This window comes from Larimichthys crocea, chromosome XVII (genome assembly GCF_000972845.2).
Source record: "Larimichthys crocea isolate SSNF chromosome XVII, L_crocea_2.0, whole genome shotgun sequence".
In the NCBI taxonomy this organism is placed as follows: domain Eukaryota; kingdom Metazoa; phylum Chordata; class Actinopteri; family Sciaenidae; genus Larimichthys; species Larimichthys crocea.
In genome coordinates this window covers 25827499-25847848 of record NC_040027.1, presented here as the reverse complement: position 1 = coordinate 25847848, position 20350 = coordinate 25827499, and the positions used below count along the sequence as shown (strand labels likewise).

The following is a 20350-nucleotide window of genomic DNA, read 5'->3' as shown; positions in this document are numbered from 1 at the left end:
GTTCCGCACCTCCTCCTGCTGAACAAACAAACACGCACCAAAGTGAGCTCTTAATGGCAGTTTGCAGACTAGTAGTTGAGCAGCAGCATATTGAACAGATAAACAACCTATATAGTCTGGATGCTGAATGACTTGAAACAAAATGTCTTTGGCTTGTGAAATACAGTTAGTAGCAGAAGATTGTAGCTATGTTTAGAGCCATACGCTGGAGTGGGAATGGGGGTGTTTGAAAAAAGCCACTGATCTTCATCGTTAAGATTAAGGATTTTATCTTCCAAAACCTAAAGAGTTTTAACATCTCTGATGGAATATATTTCGCCCCATCCTGTCTTGTGGAAAAGTCACATCTTAGTTGAATATAGCAAATTTGGGCTTAGTTTAAACACCTACGTCTTGGCTCCATTCTGAAATGAAGCTCTTATTTCACCAAATGGGAAGAGGAAGACTTCTTCCTGCAGACAATAGACTGTTCTGTCCACCTTTAATTACATTTCAGTTCTTTATTCCGGTAATCAAATGTCCTGATCGGGGAGGCTGTAGGATTACATAGTCAGTCTGCTGGACACAGTGCTCCCATTGATTTCTAATGGAGATGTTTTTCTGCCTATTTAAGTGCATGATTCCCAAAGTCTTGCTCTTGTTCTGATCACAACGGTTCTTTACAAGCATGGAAAAAGAGGATTCTCTGTTCAAAGTGGAAAATTGTTCTAGAGGAATGTCCGTCTTCATACAGAGAGCCCGCTGTGGTCCGGGCTTCCTGCTGTCGGAGCTCATTCTTTGCCCTTGTCGAGCGCTGTCGAGCACTGCGAGTGGCAAGGAGAAAGGACAAACACATGCAAGCTTGTGCAAGAGGTTACATGTCTGCAGTTTTTCTGCGGTCACCATATGTGCGCAGGTCTCTACGCTCACTGAGCATACTGTAGATTATATTGTGTCCATGAAGAATAGAGGTTTGATTTGCCAGAGGACACACATTCATTTCAAATAAGTAATGTAGTAACCTCATCACTACTATAGCATGCATAGCTGCAGTTGCATTTATCCAGCAGCTCTCATGCATTATTTTTCAATAGCTACGTTATTTAGTACGACCATAATATATATATAAAAAAAATCTATTGTTAATGTTTTTTGCTGTGTAGGTTGTGAGTTCTATACATTCACTTTAAGAATAGTGATTTTATATTTTTCTTATTGTCAACAAGTCCAATGAAAAGACTAAAAGCAGCTAAAAGTTTCTAATATTCTCCTACTCTGTCAATAAAAACTTTACAAAAAAGCTCAATGTAAATACTTCAATTAGAAATGATATTTGAATTTCTGTAAACAGCTGGTTGCTGTAGTTTATGTCAAACATTGTCCAAACAGGAAGAAATTGTTTGTTGGGGACTATTTTCAGTAGCGGATTAATCCACATTTGGTGTGCGTGAACTAAACTACAGTGTGTGTGTTCATGGTGAACCAGGAACATGTGTTTTTAATAGTTCATGTACAATGGAGCTCTATGGCACAGAGGAAGACATTATTAACGTTATGTCTTGATGTAACAGTTGCCTGTTTGTTACACAGCATTAATCAACCCAAGGGAGCAAACCTTTTTGCTTTTAATGAACCTAAGACTCTTTTTTTTTCCAGCACAATCCTCAGGACAGATTGTATGATGAGGTGTAATGAGCAGCTTTTACCTTTCTTCATAAGGCTATTGGAGAAAAAAAATATTTTCACCATGTTCCATCTTCTGCAAAGCCGGTGATGTCAGGGACAGGCCAACAGGCAGGGTGCTTTTGTGTAAAAAGAGACTTCCAGTCATAATGTTATGATTGACTCCAGATGAGTTTTAATTCACCTCAAATGACTGCTGTCTTTTAGAATCAGATCAGAATCTGGTTTATTGCCAAGTACATGTTCACATACAAAGAATTTGCCTTTGTAAGTAAGGTTGAAAAGCAGGATGAGCTAGGTTGCATAAACTGAGAATAACATGAAAAATCATTAGAAAGTCAATAAAAAAGAGACAATATATGCAATATAAAAGGTTCCTTTTACTTCCTCAACCTGAATCAATCACCTGTGGCTTCCACCCAGGGACTACAGATTACAGTGACCTTTTAGCAATATTAGGTGCATAAATGTGTTGTAATTTGTTGCTGCTGAACAAACAAAGCATTAAATAAAATGGTTTTCACTCTTTTGGTCCAGGTATCCCACCTGCCAGTGGGACAGGAACACTTCAGATGTACCTGCTGGACATAAATGACAACGCACCTCACGTGTTCCCCCCTGAGGTGGAAATGTGCGAGAAGCCAGATCCCAACGCCATCAACATCACAGGCAGCGACCCAGACCTGACCCCTAACGCTGGACCCTTCGCCTTTGAGCTGGCATTCCGTCCGTCAGACGTGCGCCGTAACTGGACGCTGAGTCGTGTCAATGGTCAGTACGAAAGAATGTGTCTGAGAATGAGTCTTTTACTGTCTGTACCAGCTTAAGGGGAAGAATAAACACAGATATAACATATACTGCATGATGACAGCCTTGCAACAATGTACGGGAGCGAAGTTTGTCTCTGAGAGGCTTGATTTACCTCGACCAGTTAATAACTTTAATCAGAGAGGCACTTGGGTCCAGACTTGGACTGAGACAGATTTAATCACAAAAAACAGCCATTATTTTAATTTTGAAATTGGATTTGGACGTGACTGCGAGGAGACTGGAGTTATTTTAGAGCCGACTCTCTGGAGGTTTGACATCAGAGAGCAAAAAAAAAAAACATTCAAGTGTCACATTTTTATCCATCTGTGACACATTTTGGTTGCAAACCAACCATTCTGCCTTATTGGACATGCCAAGTGTGATTTAGCTGCTGATATACTTCTTCTATTTACAGTCTCTCTGTCTCACTCAACCAATTTCCTTGTTACAGTTTGGATCACAATGGTAAATGGACTGTATTTGTATAACGCCTTTCTAGTCTTCCAACCACTCAAAGAGCTTTACAACTACACAACACGTTCACCTATTCATAGACTGATGGCAGATGCTGCCATGCAAGGTGCCAACTGTTCACCCGGAACACTAACTTGTTCTTATTCTCACACCCACACACACTGATGGCACAGCTTTTCAGGAACAATTTGGGGTTCTTTATCCAAGGACGCTTCAGCATGACTGTAGGGAGCTGGGGACAGAACTGCAGATCTTTAGATTAACGGACAACCTGCTCTACCTCAAAGTACACAAAAGAGAAGTGATCCACTGTGTCCTCTTTGATTAAAGATAGAAATCGACATTTTATTCAGCTTATTACTTTGCACTGTGATTCGTTGATTTCTTTGGGTTCAGGTATGTTGTAAGGTTTGGGTAAAGTTATTACTTCTAATTATATTTTCGTTGGTATCTTTGAAAATGTGTACAGAATTCTTCTCTCCATTAGCAACTATTTTTGAAATGTTTTTGCAAAGTACCCAAAGCTAATCCAGTACACAGTTATCAGCAGTACTGGGCAGCTCCCAATGTGACAGAGTGGCATGAATATAAAATGCCTTTCTTTCAAATTCTTTATCTGTCTACCTGTCCTTCCGTCTTTACCTTATCATACTCTAGGCGAGTATGCCCAGCTTCGACTGAGGATCGGCTCTCTTGCCAGCGGGATCTACGAGGTTCCCATCATGATCACAGACTCTGGCAACCTGCCCATGTCCAACACGTCCTACCTGAGGGTCAAGGTCTGCCAGTGTGATCACCATGGAGACTGTGTGGACATGGAGCGAATGATTTCTCCAGGACTTGGCACCGGAGCAATTATCGCCATCCTCATCTGTATCATCATACTATTGGGTGAGTTTTACTCTGCCCCAGACCCACATGCTTACACACTGTTGGTGTAGCACTTACTAGACGTATTAGAATACAGCTAAAAAGAAACTGAATTAGAATTGAATTGAAAGGAACTGTTCAAACATAACATACCCATCAATTTCAACAGTAGTCCTGTCCTATCGAGTTACCACACACAGAGGTTTGGGTGGGTTTTGAATGAAATAGCTGTTCATTAGGTAATGTCAGGTTGTTGATGTGTCTACTTTGATGCAGTGTGAAATGTCTCTATTGGGTGGATTGCCATTAATTTTTGCACAGACGTTTGTGTTCCTGTAATAACTGTAATAACTGTAGTGATCAGCTGATTTTTCATCTTGTACCACCATCAGGTCACATTTTAATGAAATATATCCAATGTGTACACAGATATCCATCACATATCATGACAACATACCTGCAAAACACATGACATGCCCATCAGCCTCAGCTAGCCAAAATGAACACGCTAAACTCAGATGGTGAACATATCACTTGGTAAACATTATCTCACTAAACATTAGTATGTTAGCATCGTTAGTTACAGCCTCACAGACTCATGTGTCCTGTCCTGGAATTAATAAATTAGTAGCAATATTTAATTTGATCTAACTTTAGCTAAATTTTACTTCCAAAAAGTAGTTTAAAAAAGTGTCAGTTTGTTAACAACCTGTTTCTTGCTCAGTTGGGCCAATTTTCTATAAATGTTGCTATATTTGAATATCCTAATGAAAGACCTACGGCACGAGCTGTACCACAATTAAAGATGAGATCCTAAAGAACCTTTAATACCTACCTACGTATTACTTTACTTGTGATAACATAGTACAAATTCTGAAAGCCAGGGGGGGGGTGCGGGTGGGACGGAGTCTCTGCCGGATTTTAGCATTTTATTTCATTTATTATTTACATTTAAAGGCAAACTCTTTCTTTAATAATGATCTTGACAATCTATTGCCGTAACGGTTGCTATGGTGTCATAGTTAGCTGTGAGATGGGCTTTGCAAAATGTGGGCATCATAATTCATAGAAAACAGCTTGTGAAGAGGAAAGACCGAAGAAAAGAAAAGAAAAGAAAAGAAAAGAAAAGAAAAGAAAAGAAAAGAAAAGAAAAGAAAAGAAAAGAAAAGAAAAGAAAAGAGGAAGCAGAGGTAATAGGCTCATGGCCCCTGGGCCTGGTCACCCAAAGACAGAGGAGTTAATTTAAAGCTTGGTATGTGGTACACTGACCACGTTATGGAATAAGGCCAATTCTGGGAGTCGGGCACAGGCAGCATCTTGTTATTTTAAATAGACTAGATGTGTTGTCTGTTGTCTTGTTGAAAGGCTGCGAGGCTGTAAGCAGCCAGCCATCCCTGTTGGTTTCACAGAGAAATGTTACTAATGGTGACAAGCCATTTTTCAAATCGCCTCTCTAGGGCTTAAATTGTCCTCGCTTAGAATTTCACTCAGTGTCCTAATGTATTTTGGCTCTAGCACGTACAGCGGTGTAGGTTTACAAACACATGCACACCATGAGCTCCCCTGTCTCATAAATCCACACAGATTATCACGATCAAAAAGAGACAGATTCGCATCAAGTTTGAAAACCCACCAGTTGCTTTGTCCCATGTGAGGGGATTTCAGTTGTTGTTTGCTTTTGAACTAGAACTCTCTCTACAACAGATGTGAGGTAGCTGTGTTGTCAGGAGTCAAGTTCAAGAATGTCGATGTATGTTTGCCATCAAACAGTAAACTGCCGGTCCAACAGTGTGTCATTTTCCCTTCTTAGATTGTTTTATTTGAATGTCTTTCCTATTTATAGTATTTTCATCTGCAAATACATAATTAGAGTGGTTACACGTGAGAGTGGACCTTGTGTTATATCTAACTATCAGAGGGTTAGGGTAATGTCACCATGTAAGTAAGAACCACGATTGAGAAATTGTATATCAGCTATTATTATTAATTAAATATAAACCAATGCAAAGCAGGTGTGGTTTCATTACAGCCAGCTGCCAGCATTAAAGCATATGTCATTTTTGAAATTATGAAAATAAGAATTCAGTTAAGAAATTAATTATATTTATTGAATTTGATTCACAGATGTTGTCTCATTGTCATTTTGTGATACATATGGTGGTGGTGCAGTGGTAAGCACTGTCAACTCACAGCAAAAGGTTTCCTGACTCTAACCTTTCTGTGCAGAGTTTGCATGTTCTCACCGGGTACTCTGGCTTCCTTGTTAAATGGTTGTTTTTTTGAACTGGTTACTTGTCCAGAGTGTACCCTGCCTCTCGGTAGGCTACAGCCTCCACACGACTCTGATGAGGACAAGTGATTATAGATAATGGATGGTTGTTCATATATCTTGTGTTGACCTCGAAAAAATTCTTCCTCATTTTATCTGCGATCCTAGCGGTGAACCCATTGGATGTTGTTCTCCACTCACTATGACTACTGGCCATATTGTCAGAAAAATTTGTTGGCAATCACAAACCCAAGACCCAGTCATGGATTCTGACTTTTCTTGGTGAACCCCTGAGCTTTCGTTCTACTCTGGATAAATTAAATTCTGCTTTTTTAATGTCTCAAAATGTCAGACTACTCTCTAAGAGTACTAACGATAAGCCAAAGTTTTAACTTTGTGTGCAATATTAGTAATAGCTAGACTAATTTCATGGTTCTCAGAAGATTGGCATCATTTATTGTGATCTTCCAGTTTTCACAACCGATTTGCTCACACATGTGATGAAGATATTTGCCAAGCACAGTCAAGTTCCCCTTAGGAAGAACCATTATTTTGAATGAGGTGATTTCATGTAGTGCCATCCTGAGGTGTAGTAGAACAGTCAGTGTCGGTGCAGTGTTCTTTGTTCTCTGTGGTCAGTAGTAGTGAATGTTTTTTGGTTTTTTGTGTGTTTCTAGTGGAGCTGTGGAGTGTTGGTTTTGTTCTTTCACAGACTTCTTCTGGAACCCTCTCATGAACCTGAATTGCTCCTTATATTAAACGACCTTGTCTTTTGCAGTGCTGGTGCTGCTGTTTGTGATGTGGATAAAGAGGAGGGATAAGGAGCGCCAGGCAAAGCAACTCCTCATTGACCCCGAGGACGACGTCCGAGACAACATCCTCAAATATGACGAGGAGGGAGGCGGAGAGGAGGATCAGGTACACACACACATACACACACAGTATACACACACTGACAAACGCTATCTGCACTGGTCTAGCTGAGGTTTTCTCTCTCTATTGTTATTGGCTGAACTGACTACAAGTTGGTGTTGGCTTAGCAGTGATTGTCAGATTTTGACTCCAGGTTTACATTAGTGCCACTGTTGGTTGTGACACAAATTGCCCTGAAGCTGCACTTACGTTATCAGTACTAAATATATTCACATCCTTTTAACAATTCAAGCTAACAGCTCATTCTTTCACACGTACACACCCACGCAGTCACACGCGCACATATTCACATAAATGAACCATAAAAGACGCATAATGTAGCCACACAGACACACACTCTGCTTCTCTACAGTTTTCAATCATCTGTCCTCCAGCTAAGATTAAGTGTACTACAAAAGAGGACCTCGAAACAGGATTAATTGCTTTCTGTTGGAGAACAATTTCCTGTGTCCCTCCACACAACTCGTCTGCTGGTGCCAAGTACATAAGCTGCTCTGCACTTCTGCTGGGAAAAATGTTTAACCCTCATTTAGCCAGGCCGACTAAACGGAAGGACATGTTTCACTTTTGTACCGCAGCAGCTCATTAGGATGGTTGTAAAAAGGGAGGAAGTTGCATAGTATATGAACAAACATACACACACTCACAATGCATTGCACCATTTAACTGTGCTCGCTGTTTTCTGGACTCGTGCTGGCAAGAAATGACCAATCTGTTGCACTGATTGCTTTTCAGAGTATGATATGGTATCAGGTACAGACTTCCTTCATGATGTAACCACATCCTCAGCGGTATTACAATCTCACTCTGTGTTGTAAATTTAAGGCAATGCAGACGATGACTGAGTGACATATGTTGTACCCTCCGGGCTTATCGCAGCAGCGTGTGCTCGCTGTTCAAACTGTTCAGTCCTTTAAAACCCTGAATGCTCGACTTGACTCGACTGCTGCTGATACCAGCTCTCGTACAGGCTCACTACCCTTGACACGTCCTGTACATGCTGAACAGCATCCCCATATGCCAAAGAATAACGAAGACCAAGCAAGCTTTGTTCATGTAATACAGTCACACAGTCGACTCAGAGCTAGTTAGCCTGTAGATACTTTTCCTGCTGCCTGCAGAGTTTTATTAGTCTAGTAGTCCAATTAGTTGATCCCCCTGACTGGTCTCTGGAGTTTTTAAGTGAAATATTATATAACATTTAGTAGAGAGATGGGCACAAACCTCTGTACAAACTGGATGGCACCAGTGAAAAAATACTACCATCAAAATTTCAGCTTGACTAACAATCTGGCTTCTAATATTCCCATCAGCCTCAGCTGTACTCTGCGGGGTGAAGTCACAAAAGGATAGCAGAGATTCTGCAGCCATTAAACCTGCACAAATAAGACACAAAGAAACCGAGTCATTCACAAAGTACCCACAAAGGGTGAAATACACCCTTAACTGCACTCTCAAGCAAACAGTGTCTTGGTGTTCCATGTATTTAAATGAGGCAATATGCATACATCTGGTGCAAAATTGTCCCCCTTCTATGTAAATGAGACTCATTGCAGGAAAAAAAGGATAATTCACAAACACAAGCGCTAATAGTCACATGCTGTTCAAATGAAAATGATTGCGTCTTGAGACAGTTGGTGGTAACTGAAGCACATCCCGCGATTGTGGCAGCAGTGATTGGAGCCAGGCGAAGCAATAGCACATCACAGTACATCATATGAGCACAGATGGCACATAGACAGTGCAATTCCTGTTCACCGTGAGGTGATGAAACTGTAAAACAGAATGTAAAACGTACTGCTGTGAGGAGCAGAGGCGGATGGTTACGATCTGTACCGGTCCTGCAGAGAGCAAGAGAGAGGAAGAGAGGAAACAGAGAGGTGTGAGGCAGAGCGCACACTTCAAACACGCAGAATAACAATGAGTCTGACAAAACACTCGATATAGAGTGAGTCCAGAAAATATCCACAGAGCCAAGATCCAACATCTTGACATATGGGTGCAACATCGACTCAAAAAACTCATGTTCCACCTTAAGACCAAATTATACTGGACCACAGAAAGCTGCAGATCATCTGCAAAACTTTGTGGATGACTTTAGCTGCAAAATTATTTGCTCGATATCTTCAGTGACCAGGACCATGAGGCGGTTAGTGACAGATAATGGTTTTGCGTGATGCGCAATTCATTTTACTGAGTTCAGCCCAGAATCTAGTGTCAGTTATCAAATATTAGCATGGTAACATTCTAAATTAAAGTAATGAGCTTGGTAAACATAATAATTGCTTAGCATCAGCATGTTAGCAGTGTCACTGTGAGCATGCTTCCAGGCTGATTTAGCTTTAAGTACCTTACAGAGGTGCTAGAATGTTTGATTTACTTTGCATGTGACTCAGGTGACCTTTTCAGGTCTGACTGGGCCTACATACTTCTTGATATTTTCTTTCATTTATATGTATCTAATCATATATCAGAATATCACAGTGTACTGGTTTAATATAATGTTAGAGTTCTAGTTGTTGCACAGCTGTGATGGACCTTTGTGATACAGTGTGGTGTGGTGACTCGACAATAAAGTGCGAGCCCCACTCACTATCTACTAGTTTATTTTAACACGAGGATATTGGATGTCACATCTGTGTTATTGCCTCATGCGGGTCACTTCAACAGTGTATCAGATATTGTCTCTGACTTAATCTGCACCCACACCAACACTCTCCTTTCGTGTACTTCCCTTTTCCTGCTCTGCTGTTTTTATATTTAGACGTTATTTGAGAACAGCCAGTTCCTGCCGTACCTCCGTGATGGTGCCAGATTTGAGCTTCTGTCGCTGGCTCCGGAGCACATTCCACTGAAACAGGGATTATTATGTTAGGGGCTAAGAGTCTTATCAAACCTGGAACTTAAACCAACTGGAACTGAAAAGTGCTGCAAGAGCCCAGAAAGTTTTCTTAGTTTCTCCTGAAAACACACAAAAGATCAATAATGTTGATATTAGTAATTTCTAAAATTAGGTTTTGATGTTTAGATTTAAACATTTCCTGTCAGAAATACAGGTTTTCCTGAACATGGTCGTATATAGATTTAAACATTTTTAACCAAATTACACTTTACAAAAATCAAGCATTAAAGAGAGGTGTTACACTTGAAATAAAAACATAACAAAGGTCCAGTGTGTAACATTTAGGGGGATCTAAATATAATATAATATGCATAACTATGTCCATTAGCGTTGATCCGCCATCTTGCACAGCCATGTTTCTACAGTAGCCCAGAATGGACAAACAAAACACAAGGTCTTACATAGGGCCTTTCATGCTTTTTTTTTTTTTTGCAGCCACTGTAGGTTCTCATACACCCTTGGTAGTTGAAGGTGAAGCAGGGGGTATTCAGTTGGTTGCTGCCTCAGCAGCCACACCAATAGATACCACTATATTTTACACTCTGGACCTTTAACTTTTTATTTGTTTAGTTTCCTCTCCAATAATCAATACATAGAAGAAACTGACCTTCATTCAATCATTTCAGAAATTCTCAAAGTTACTCAAAGACAATAAATGACTGTTTTCCAGCTACAGTAACACTGTGCACAGGCCTTGGGTGGTGTTGAGGCTCTGTTCTGTTTGATCAGATTTTTGTTAGTTAGTTTTCTCTCTCTTTTGTTTTTTTTTCTTTTTACTTCAGACAGCCTGGATCTTTATTTGTCTGGATTTAAGCTCTGGAAAAAAAGCAGACTCGGGAACAGATTCTTACTTTAAGCATGCTAAGCATGACAAATACACACACATACACACACATTATTGTCTGTTCCACTCGCTTCTAAACCTCACCTATAACTAATACATCTTTAGCCTTAAAGACTTATTAAAGCTTACATAATGCACTGCAGTGTGCATTTCCTGGAGCAGAATAAAACTGGTAAATATCAGCAGCAGGTTTTTGATTGGTCGAGAGTAGAGCAAAGTAAAAAATACTGCCTGCAAACTTTGGTTTGTGAATGCACAGGCAGAGGCAGAGGTTGAGCTGTGGTCCCTGTAGGATCATGTCATGACGCACTGTGTGAAATGAGGTCGATAATAATTTTGTCGCAATCTGTGTCAGATCACACAAAAGAATACATGCAAGCAGAGGCATGTCATCAGCTCATGTCACTGCCCATGCACTGTGTGTTGCTCCTGCATAGCATATTTATCCATGTGTATATCTATGGGGCCTTATAATATTAGAGTTCACAAGTGTATTATAATAAAGTGAGTAGGCAATTTCCATCTGCCTTATTAGCGTGCAATTCCCCCTCTCCGTCCCTGTGGTATCAGAGTGCAGCAGCAGAGGGGTTGTTTAGTTGAATATGTTGGTCTAATCTGTCTGACTTATTGATCCTTTATCTGATTGAGCTCTGTGCAAGCAGCACAAGTGTCATTGCTAGTTTCATTTATTTCCTGGCCAGCACTCTTGTTGTGTAAGTAGCGAATGTACTTGTGCCAGCCAGTGTTCCCATGATTGTGTAAAATGAGGTATGGTCAGGCAGTCTTTGGCGCTTTGCTATCTTCAGTTTTGCAGTGTGGGACGGGTGGAGACTGTACTTTTTTTTGCCCATTTAACCACCATCACTTGTCCTTGTAACATGCTATCCTCTGACTTTATTAAATACCTGCAGCAGCATACAGCAGCACAAACCATTAGTCTTTAAATTGAGAGTGACGTGTTCATTTGTGCATGTGGCATAGCTTCATAAACACACCGAGTGGGAGATAATGTCAGTAAATTCTTACAGTAAGTGCGAACATTCTTTCAGTAATGGATATTACAAAGAAAATATATCTTACTGCAAAGATATGAGCTATTTCGTACGTTTAAGTAAATCACTTTATCTTAGGGTAGCAGAGGCAATGTCAAAGAATAGCAACTCTACTGGAGCTGAGCATGTACCGTATATAATAATATATGCTCAATGCTCAAAGCCTACCATGTTTAAATCTGTATGTGTGGACAAGACCAATGTCATGACCACATCTGGCCTATCATGAAGCAGGTTTTGGGACTGGACAGGTTTTGTTCAGTATTATTGAGTCATGATTCAAAAAGCAACCAATCGTTATTTGAATGTTGTGAAAGTCCAGTAGGAATTTGAATTCTGAAAGCTACAACTCTACATCTCTTGCTTTAAACACCAAATATAAGCAGTAACCTTCTTCACTGAGCTACACTGTTAAAAATAAAGGTTCAAAAGTGCTTTACATTTTGTATTGCATTTTTCTATCCTCCCAACATTCTGTCATTATTGTTTATTCATTGCCATAAATATGAAACTGAACTTGCTGCTGGTCATCCATCACAGTGAACACTGAACTAGTTTTTATTGTTCTAAATAACTGCATGTACAATTGTGTGATAATGAACAACCAACTATGAAATAATTGAAACAAACTAATGTCTTGTAAACCAATGACATCATTAAAACAATGATTCATTTGCTGCAAATAAGACATGACCATGCATGAATGCTGGTTTTGTTCTTTAAGTGGAGTCCTTTAAGAGGAGAAAATGTCATTATTAAGAGGACATCAGTTTGTCTAGCTCTTAAGTGTTGAAGCACACAGTATTTCCTTTCTCCCTGCCAGGATATTGCAAGGCTCTTAGCTGCTCTTCAGTCAAAAGTATTCTGTTGGTTGGCCATTACTGTGAGCAAAGCCCAAGGTCAGTTCACAGCATGTTGTTATTGTCCTGAAAAGGCTGCTTTAGTCGATTTCCCTGGAGACCAGAGAGCACGAAATGGTTTCTGGATGGTTGCTGTAGTGACTCAAACAATACCATTCAACATGAACAGATCAGAGGCTGTGACACACACTTCCCCTCTGCCCGCTGACTGTGCTGATGGTGTGTAAGAGTAGGTGAAAGAGAGACTGTGCTTCTCTAAGTGGATGCTAATTACATAGTCGGGTTCACTCCTCCCTTAGGACGGATGATGTAGGAGAAATGGCAGACGTTGCATCAGAGAAACTCGTGGCACCCGTTTGAGTCATTGAAATTCTCACTACATCAAATATTAAACACAGCTAGAACTTAAATGTTCTTCCAAGCCAGTCCTGATGAAGACTGCTACTTTTATGAATCAGTCAAGTTTGTGATGAGAACCAGTGCTATTTTTATACCCAGAGACATTCAGTGCACCGGGCATTAGGAAGAATATACTGTTATACATGTTGGTTTCAGTTTGTTAGAGTTTGGACAAAAAGATCAATGTAAGTAATGTTCTCATTAATTCTGAAGTGTAAATTTACAGCAGCCTAAACATTCTGCCAAGGACAGATGATATGTCTTTTTAAGTCGAACTTGAAATTCGTGTTTTAGGACAATCCGAGGACACTGTCTCCAAACATATATACATTATCGTGCAATATAATGTTAAACACTGTGGCTGAGAAGGTCAGGACAGCAGGGTTTTTTTTTTGTTTTTTTGATTACTGAAGTTGCATTCACTTATAATTGGCTCTCTAAATGCAAAAAGTCACTCCTGCCAAATTAAAAAGTATAAGTCTAAAAAAAAAAAAAAGTCTAGAAGTTCACATCACTGAATAACAGTGGATTTGACTTGTTCACTAGATTATAAATAATCACAGCCAGGATTTCATATATATTACATATTGGACGCCATAGACAATCGCCCACACTAGCAAAGTTCCACATCAGTAAAGGCAAACACACACCCATATAGAAATATTTTCATGGTGATAGAAGTATGAGGAAGGTCATCCATACTTTCATTTCAAGATGGTCACAATGTGACAAGTAAGTAGCTCAAATCAGGGGCAGGGTAATCTCTACAAACAGATGGCTGTTCATCAATGCAGATGCATTTGTATGCAAGGGATCAATATTTGGCATTGGAAGTGTTCTGGTTTCAGTTTGTAGACAGAGTATTGACCAGTAACGTTTGAGTGAGCTTTTGTTGCATGCATGTAAACAGTCTGCACTGAGAACAAAAGAGGCGGAACACATTGGCCGAAATACAATCTCAGAACCTATTCGCTATTGATGGACGATTATTTAGCCTTTTTTTTTTAAAAATCTGTTTATAGAGTTTAGCGGACATGTCATTCTCATGTGTGAAGGTGCTAATTCAGCTGCAAAGGAAGTCTTAAGGCTCAGTCATCATCATGCGACAGCTGATGGTTTCTGAGTTTGGAGATTTTATACTTCTAAAGGGAGTTGCAAAAAAAAATAAAAACTGATTGATATAATATATCAGCATATAAGGTTCTCTTTCCTAGTACAAATGTCAAATGTCCAATAAGAGTTTTTATCAGTGGGTTGCTGCACCAGCTTCAGTGTGAATTATCTGAAAAGTTCCCTATTTGTCTTTTATTTGTTTTCACTTTTCCAGCAGACACAGAGGAAGTGAATGGGGTTACAGGTTATATTACACAATAAAAGGCAGACAATTTTGTAAATGTCAAAGGATGTCAGGAAAAATCATATTTAGTATCAATATAAACATATATTATGACTACAACCAGCATAACAGTTATAATGTGTGTTCCCTCTTTAGGTTCCCTCTCTTTAGGTTAGTTCCCTCTCTCTTTTTACTGCCAGTGCCAATGTATTCTTTAGCTTTGTTAGTAGTCTGAGTCATAGGGTTACAGGTACAGCACTGCCTGTTGTTCAGTCACTTTGGTCCAGACTGAAATATTGTGACAGCTAACAGATACATTTCGTGAAACTCTGGTGCAGACTTTTGTAGTACCTCGATGAGGAAACCAATTGATTTTGCATCTTGAGCCATCATTGGGTTAAAATTTTAGTTTGTGTTTTGGGTTCCGACCAATACCTGCAAAACACTGTTCCCATCAGCCTTAGCTGTACTTTGTGTTAACTGCTAATTAGCCAAGGGATGAACGTGGTGAATATGTTCTAAACATTAACACGCTAACATTGTGTTGTCAGTGTGTTAGCATGCTGTGTTTCACATTTAACACATTGCAGAGAAGTGCTAAAGTGCAGCCTCACAGAGCTGTTAGCACGACTGTAGACTCTTAATGTTCTTAGTAGGCTTCACCTTACATTAACCACTGACAATGATTTACATTCAGAATCAGAAATACTTTAATAATCCCAGGGGGAAATTATTTTTGTTGCAATACTCCAGGAATTCAAGGTTATGTTAAAAAAGTAATCATCAGAATCAGAATCAGAAATACTTTATTAATCCCCGCAGGGAAATTGTTTTTGTTACAGCAGCTCCCAAACGGTAAGTGAGATAGTAAATGATAGCAAGGAAAACAAAACTTTAACCCTATACACCTATACGATATCCTATTGTATAATAATGCTGTGCACTATATATATATATATATATATATAATATATATATTATATGTATATGTTTCTTTTTTAAATTGATGATTACTTGTTTCACTAACCTTGAATTCCTGGAGTATTGCAAACAAAATATTTCCCCGGATTATTAAGTATTTCTGATTCTGAATGTAAATCCTTGTCAGTGGTTAATGTAAGGTGAAGCCTACTAAGAACATTAAGAGTCTACAGTCGTGCTAACAGCTCTGTGAGGCTGCACTTTAGACTTCTCTGCATGTGTTAAATGTGAAACACAGCATGCTAAACACCTGAAACACAATGTTAGCGTGTTATGTTTAGAACATATTACCACGTTCATCCCTTGGCTAATTAGCAGTTAACACAAAGTCAGCTAAGGCTGATGGGAACAGTGTTTTGCAGGTATTGGTCGGAACCCAAACACAAACTAAAATTTTAACCCATGATGGTCAAGATGCAAAAACATTGGTTTCCTCATCGAGGTACTCAAAAAAGTCTGCACCAGAGTTTCAAGAATGTATCTGTTAGCTGTCACAATATTTCAGTCTGACCAAAGTGACTGAACAACAGGCAGTGCTGTACCTGTACCCTATGACTCAGACTACTAACAAAGCTAAAGAATACATTGGCACTGGCAGTAAAAAGAGAGAGGAACTAACCTAAAGAGAGGGAACCTAAAGAGGAACACACATTATAACTGTTATGCTGGTTGTAGTCATAATATATGTTTATATTGATACTAAATATGATTTTTCCTGACATCCTTTGACATTTACAAAATTGTCTGCCTTTTATGTGTAATATAACCGTAACCCCATTCACTTCCTCTGTGTCTGCTGGAAAGTGAAAACCAATAAAAGACAAATAGGGAACTTTTCAGATTTCACACTGAAGCTGGTGCAGCAACCCACTGATAAAAAACTCTTATTGGACATTTGACATTTGTACTAGGAAAGAGAACCTTATATGCTGATATATTATATCAATCAGTTATTTTTTTTTTTTGCAACTCCCTTTAGAAGTATAAAATCTCCAACTCAGAAACCATCAGCTGTCGCATGATGCTGAGCCTTAAGACTTCCTTTGCAGTGAATTAGCACCTTCACCACTGAGAATGACATGTCCGCTAAACTCTATAAACAGATTTTTTTTAAAAAAAGGCTAAATAATCGTCCATCAATAGCTAATGGTTCGAGATTGTTTCGGCCCAATGTGTTCCGCCTCTTTTGTTCTCACGTGCAGACTGTTTACATGCATGCAACAAAAGCTCACTCAAACGTTACTGGTCAATACTCTGTCTACAAACTGAACCAGAACACTTCCAATGCCAAATATTGATCCCTTGCTACAATGCATCTGCATTGATGAACAGCCATCTGTTTGTAGAGATTACCCTGCCCCTGATTTGAGCCTTACTTGTCACATTGTGACATCTTGAATGAAGTATGGTGACCTTCCTATAATTCTATCACCATGAAAATATTCTATATGGGTGTGTGTTTGCCTTTACTGATGTGGAACTTTGCTAGTGTGGGCGATTGTCTATGGCGTCCAATATTGTATATATATGAAATCGGCTGTTATTATTTATAATCTAGTCAATCCACTGTTATTCAGTGATGTGAACTTCTAGACTTTTTTTTTTTTTTAGACTCTACTTTTTATTTGGCAGGAGTGACTTTTTGCATTTAGAGAGCCAATTTAGTGAATGCAACTTCTAATCAAAAAAACAAAAAAAAAACCCTGCTGTCCTGACCTTCTCAGCCACAGTGTTTAACATTATATTGCGCGTAATGTATTTATGTTTGGAGACAGTGTCCTCGGATTGTCCTAAACACGAATTTCAAGTTCGAGTTAAAAAGACATATCATCTGTCCTTGGCAGATGTTTAGGCTGCTGTAAACACACTTCAGAATATGAGAACATTACTTACATTGTCTTTTTGTCCAAACTCTAACAACTGAAACCAAATGTATAACGTATATTCTTCCTAATGCCCGGTGCACTGAATGTCTCTGGTATAAAAATAGCAGACTGATTCATAAAAAGTAGCAGTCTTCATCAGGACTGGCTTGGAAGAACATTTAAGTTCTAGCTGTGTTTAATATTTGATGTAGTGAGAATTTCAATGACTCAAACGGGTGCCACAGTTTCTCTGATGCAACGTCTGCCTTTCTCCTACATCATCCGTCCTAGGGAGGAGTGCAACCCGACTATGTAATTAGCATCCACTTAGAGAAGCACAGTCTCTCTTTCACCTACTCTTACACACCATACAGCACAGTCAGCGGGCAGAGGGGAAGTGTGTCACAGCCTCTGATCTGTTCATGTTGAATGGTATTGTTTGAGTCACTACAGCAACCATCCAGAAACCATTTCGTGCTCTCTGGTCTCCAGGGAAATCGACTAAAGCAGCTTTTCAGGACAATAACAACATGCTGTGAACTGACCTTGGGCTTTGCTCACAGTAATGGCCAACCAACAGAATACTTTTGACTGAAGAGCAGCTAAGAGCCTTGCAATATCCTGGCAGGGAGAAAGGAATACTGTGTGCTTCAACACTTAAGAGCTAGACAAACTGATGTCCTCTTAATAATGACATTTTCTCCTCTTAAAGGACTCCACTTAAAGACAAAACCAGCATTCATGCATGGTCATGTCTTATTTGCAGCAAATGAATCATTGTTTTAATGTGTCATTGGTTTACAAGACATTAGTTTGTTTCAATTATTTCATAGTTGGTTGTTCATTATCACACAATTGTACATGCAGTTATTTAGAACAATAAAAAAGTTCAGTGTTCACTGTGATGGGACCAGCAGCAAGTTCAGTTTCATATTTATGGCTGAATAAACAATAATGACAGAATGTTGGGAGGATAGAAAAATGCAATACAAAATGTAAAGCACTTTTAACCTTTATTTTTAACAGTGTAGCTCAGTGAAGAAGGTTATGCTTATATTTGGTGTTTAAAGCAAGCGATGTAGAGTTGTAGCTTTCAGAATTCAAATTCCTACAGGACTTTCACAACATTCAATAACGATTGGTTGCTTTTTGAATCATGACTCAATAATACTGAACAAAACCTGTCCAGTCCCAAAACCTGCTTCCATGATAGGCCAGATGTGGTCATGACATTGGTCTTGTCCACACATACAGATTTAAAACATGGCAGGCTTTGAGCATGAGCATATATTTATATTACGGTACATGCTCAGCTCCAGTAGAGTTGCTATTCTTTGACATGCCTCTGCTACCCTAGATAAAGTGGTTTACTTAAACGTCGGATAGCTCATATCTTACAGTAAGATATATTTCTTTGTAATATCCATTACTGAAAGAATGTTCGCACTTACTGTAAGAATTTACTGACATTATCTCCCACTCGGTTGTTTATGAAGCTATGCCACATGCACAAATGAAACACGTCACTCTCAATTTAAAGACTAATGGTTTGTGCTGCTGTATGCTGCTGCAGGTATTTAATAAAGTCAGAGGATAGCATGTTACAAGGACAAGTGATGGTGGTTAAATGGGCAAAAAAAAGTACAGTCTCCACCAGTCCCACACTGCAAAACTGAAGATAGCAAAGCGCCAAAGACTGCCTGACCATACCTCATTTTACACAATATGGGCCATGGCTGGCACAAGTACATTCGCTACTTACACAACAAGAGTGCTGGCCAGGAATAATGAAACTAGCAATGACACTTGTGCTGCTTGCACAGAGCTCAATCAGATAAAGGATCAATAAGTCAGACAGATAGACCAACATATTCAACTAAACAACCCTCTGCTGCTGCACTCTGTACCACAGGGACGGAGAGGGGGAATTGCACGCTAATAAGGCAGATGGAAATTGCCTACTCACTTTATTATAATACACTTGTGAACTCTATATTATAAGGCCCCTAGATATACACTAGATAAATATGCTATGCAGGAGCGAACACAGTGCATGGGCAGTGACATGAGCTGATGACATGCCTCTGCTTGCATTTTCTTTTGTGTGATCTGACACAGATTGCGACAAAATTATTATCGACCTCATTTCACACAGTGCGTCATGACATGATCCTACAGGGACCACAGCTCAACCTCTGCCTGTGCATTCACAAACCAAGTTTGCAGGCAGTATTTTTTACTTTGCTCTACTCTCGACCAATCACAGACCTGCTGCTGATATTTCCAGTTTTATTCTGCTCGGAAATGCACACTGCAGTGCATTATGTAAGCTTTAATAAGTCTTAAGGTTAAGATGTATTAGTTATAGGTGAGGATTAGAAGCGAGGTGGAACAGACAATAATGTGGTGTATGTGTGCGTATTTGTCATGCTTAGCATGCTTAAGTAAGAATCTGTTCCCGAGTCTGCTTTTTTTCCAGAGCTTAATCCAGACAAATAAAGATCCAGGCTGTCTGAAGTAAAAAGAAAAAAAAAACAAAAGAGAGAGAAAACTAACTAACAAAAATCTGATCAAACAGAACCAGGCCTCAACACCACCCAAGGCCTGTGCACGTGTTACTGTAGCTGGAAAACAGTCATTTATTGTCTTTGAGTAACTTTGAGAATTTCTGAAATGATTGAATGAAGGTCAGTTTCTTCTATGTATTGATTATTGGAGAGGAAACTAAACAAATAATAAGTTAAAAGGTCCAGAGTGTAAAATATGTGGTATAATTGGTGTGGCTGCTGAGGCAGCAACCAACTGAATATCCCCCTGCTTCACCTTCAACTACCAGGGTGTATAAGAACCTGCAAAAAAAAATCATGAAAGGCCCTATGTAAGACCTTGTGTTTTGTTTGTCATTCTGGCTACTGTAAAACATGGCTGTGCAAGATGGCGGATCAACGCTAATGGATATAGTTATGCATATTATATATATGTAGATCCCCCTAAATGTTACACACTGGACATTTTTTTATGTTTTTATTTCAAGTGTAACACCTCTCTTTAATGCTTGATTTTTGTAAAGTGGAATTTGGTTAAAAATGTTTC

At 39.3% G+C, this 20350-nt stretch overlaps 1 protein-coding gene across 1 annotated transcript in view; it reads left to right on the top strand.

Moving 5' to 3' along the window:
• LOC104922761 (cadherin-2) overlaps positions 1 to 20350 on the top strand; it is a 90791-nt gene that overhangs the window by 62367 nt on the left and 8074 nt on the right. The window contains exons 12-14 of the mRNA XM_010735686.3: positions 2200 to 2433; positions 3604 to 3837; positions 6864 to 7003. Coding sequence (XP_010733988.3) covers positions 2200 to 2433; positions 3604 to 3837; positions 6864 to 7003 — 608 coding nt within the window. The remainder of the gene's footprint in view (positions 1 to 2199; positions 2434 to 3603; positions 3838 to 6863; positions 7004 to 20350) is intronic.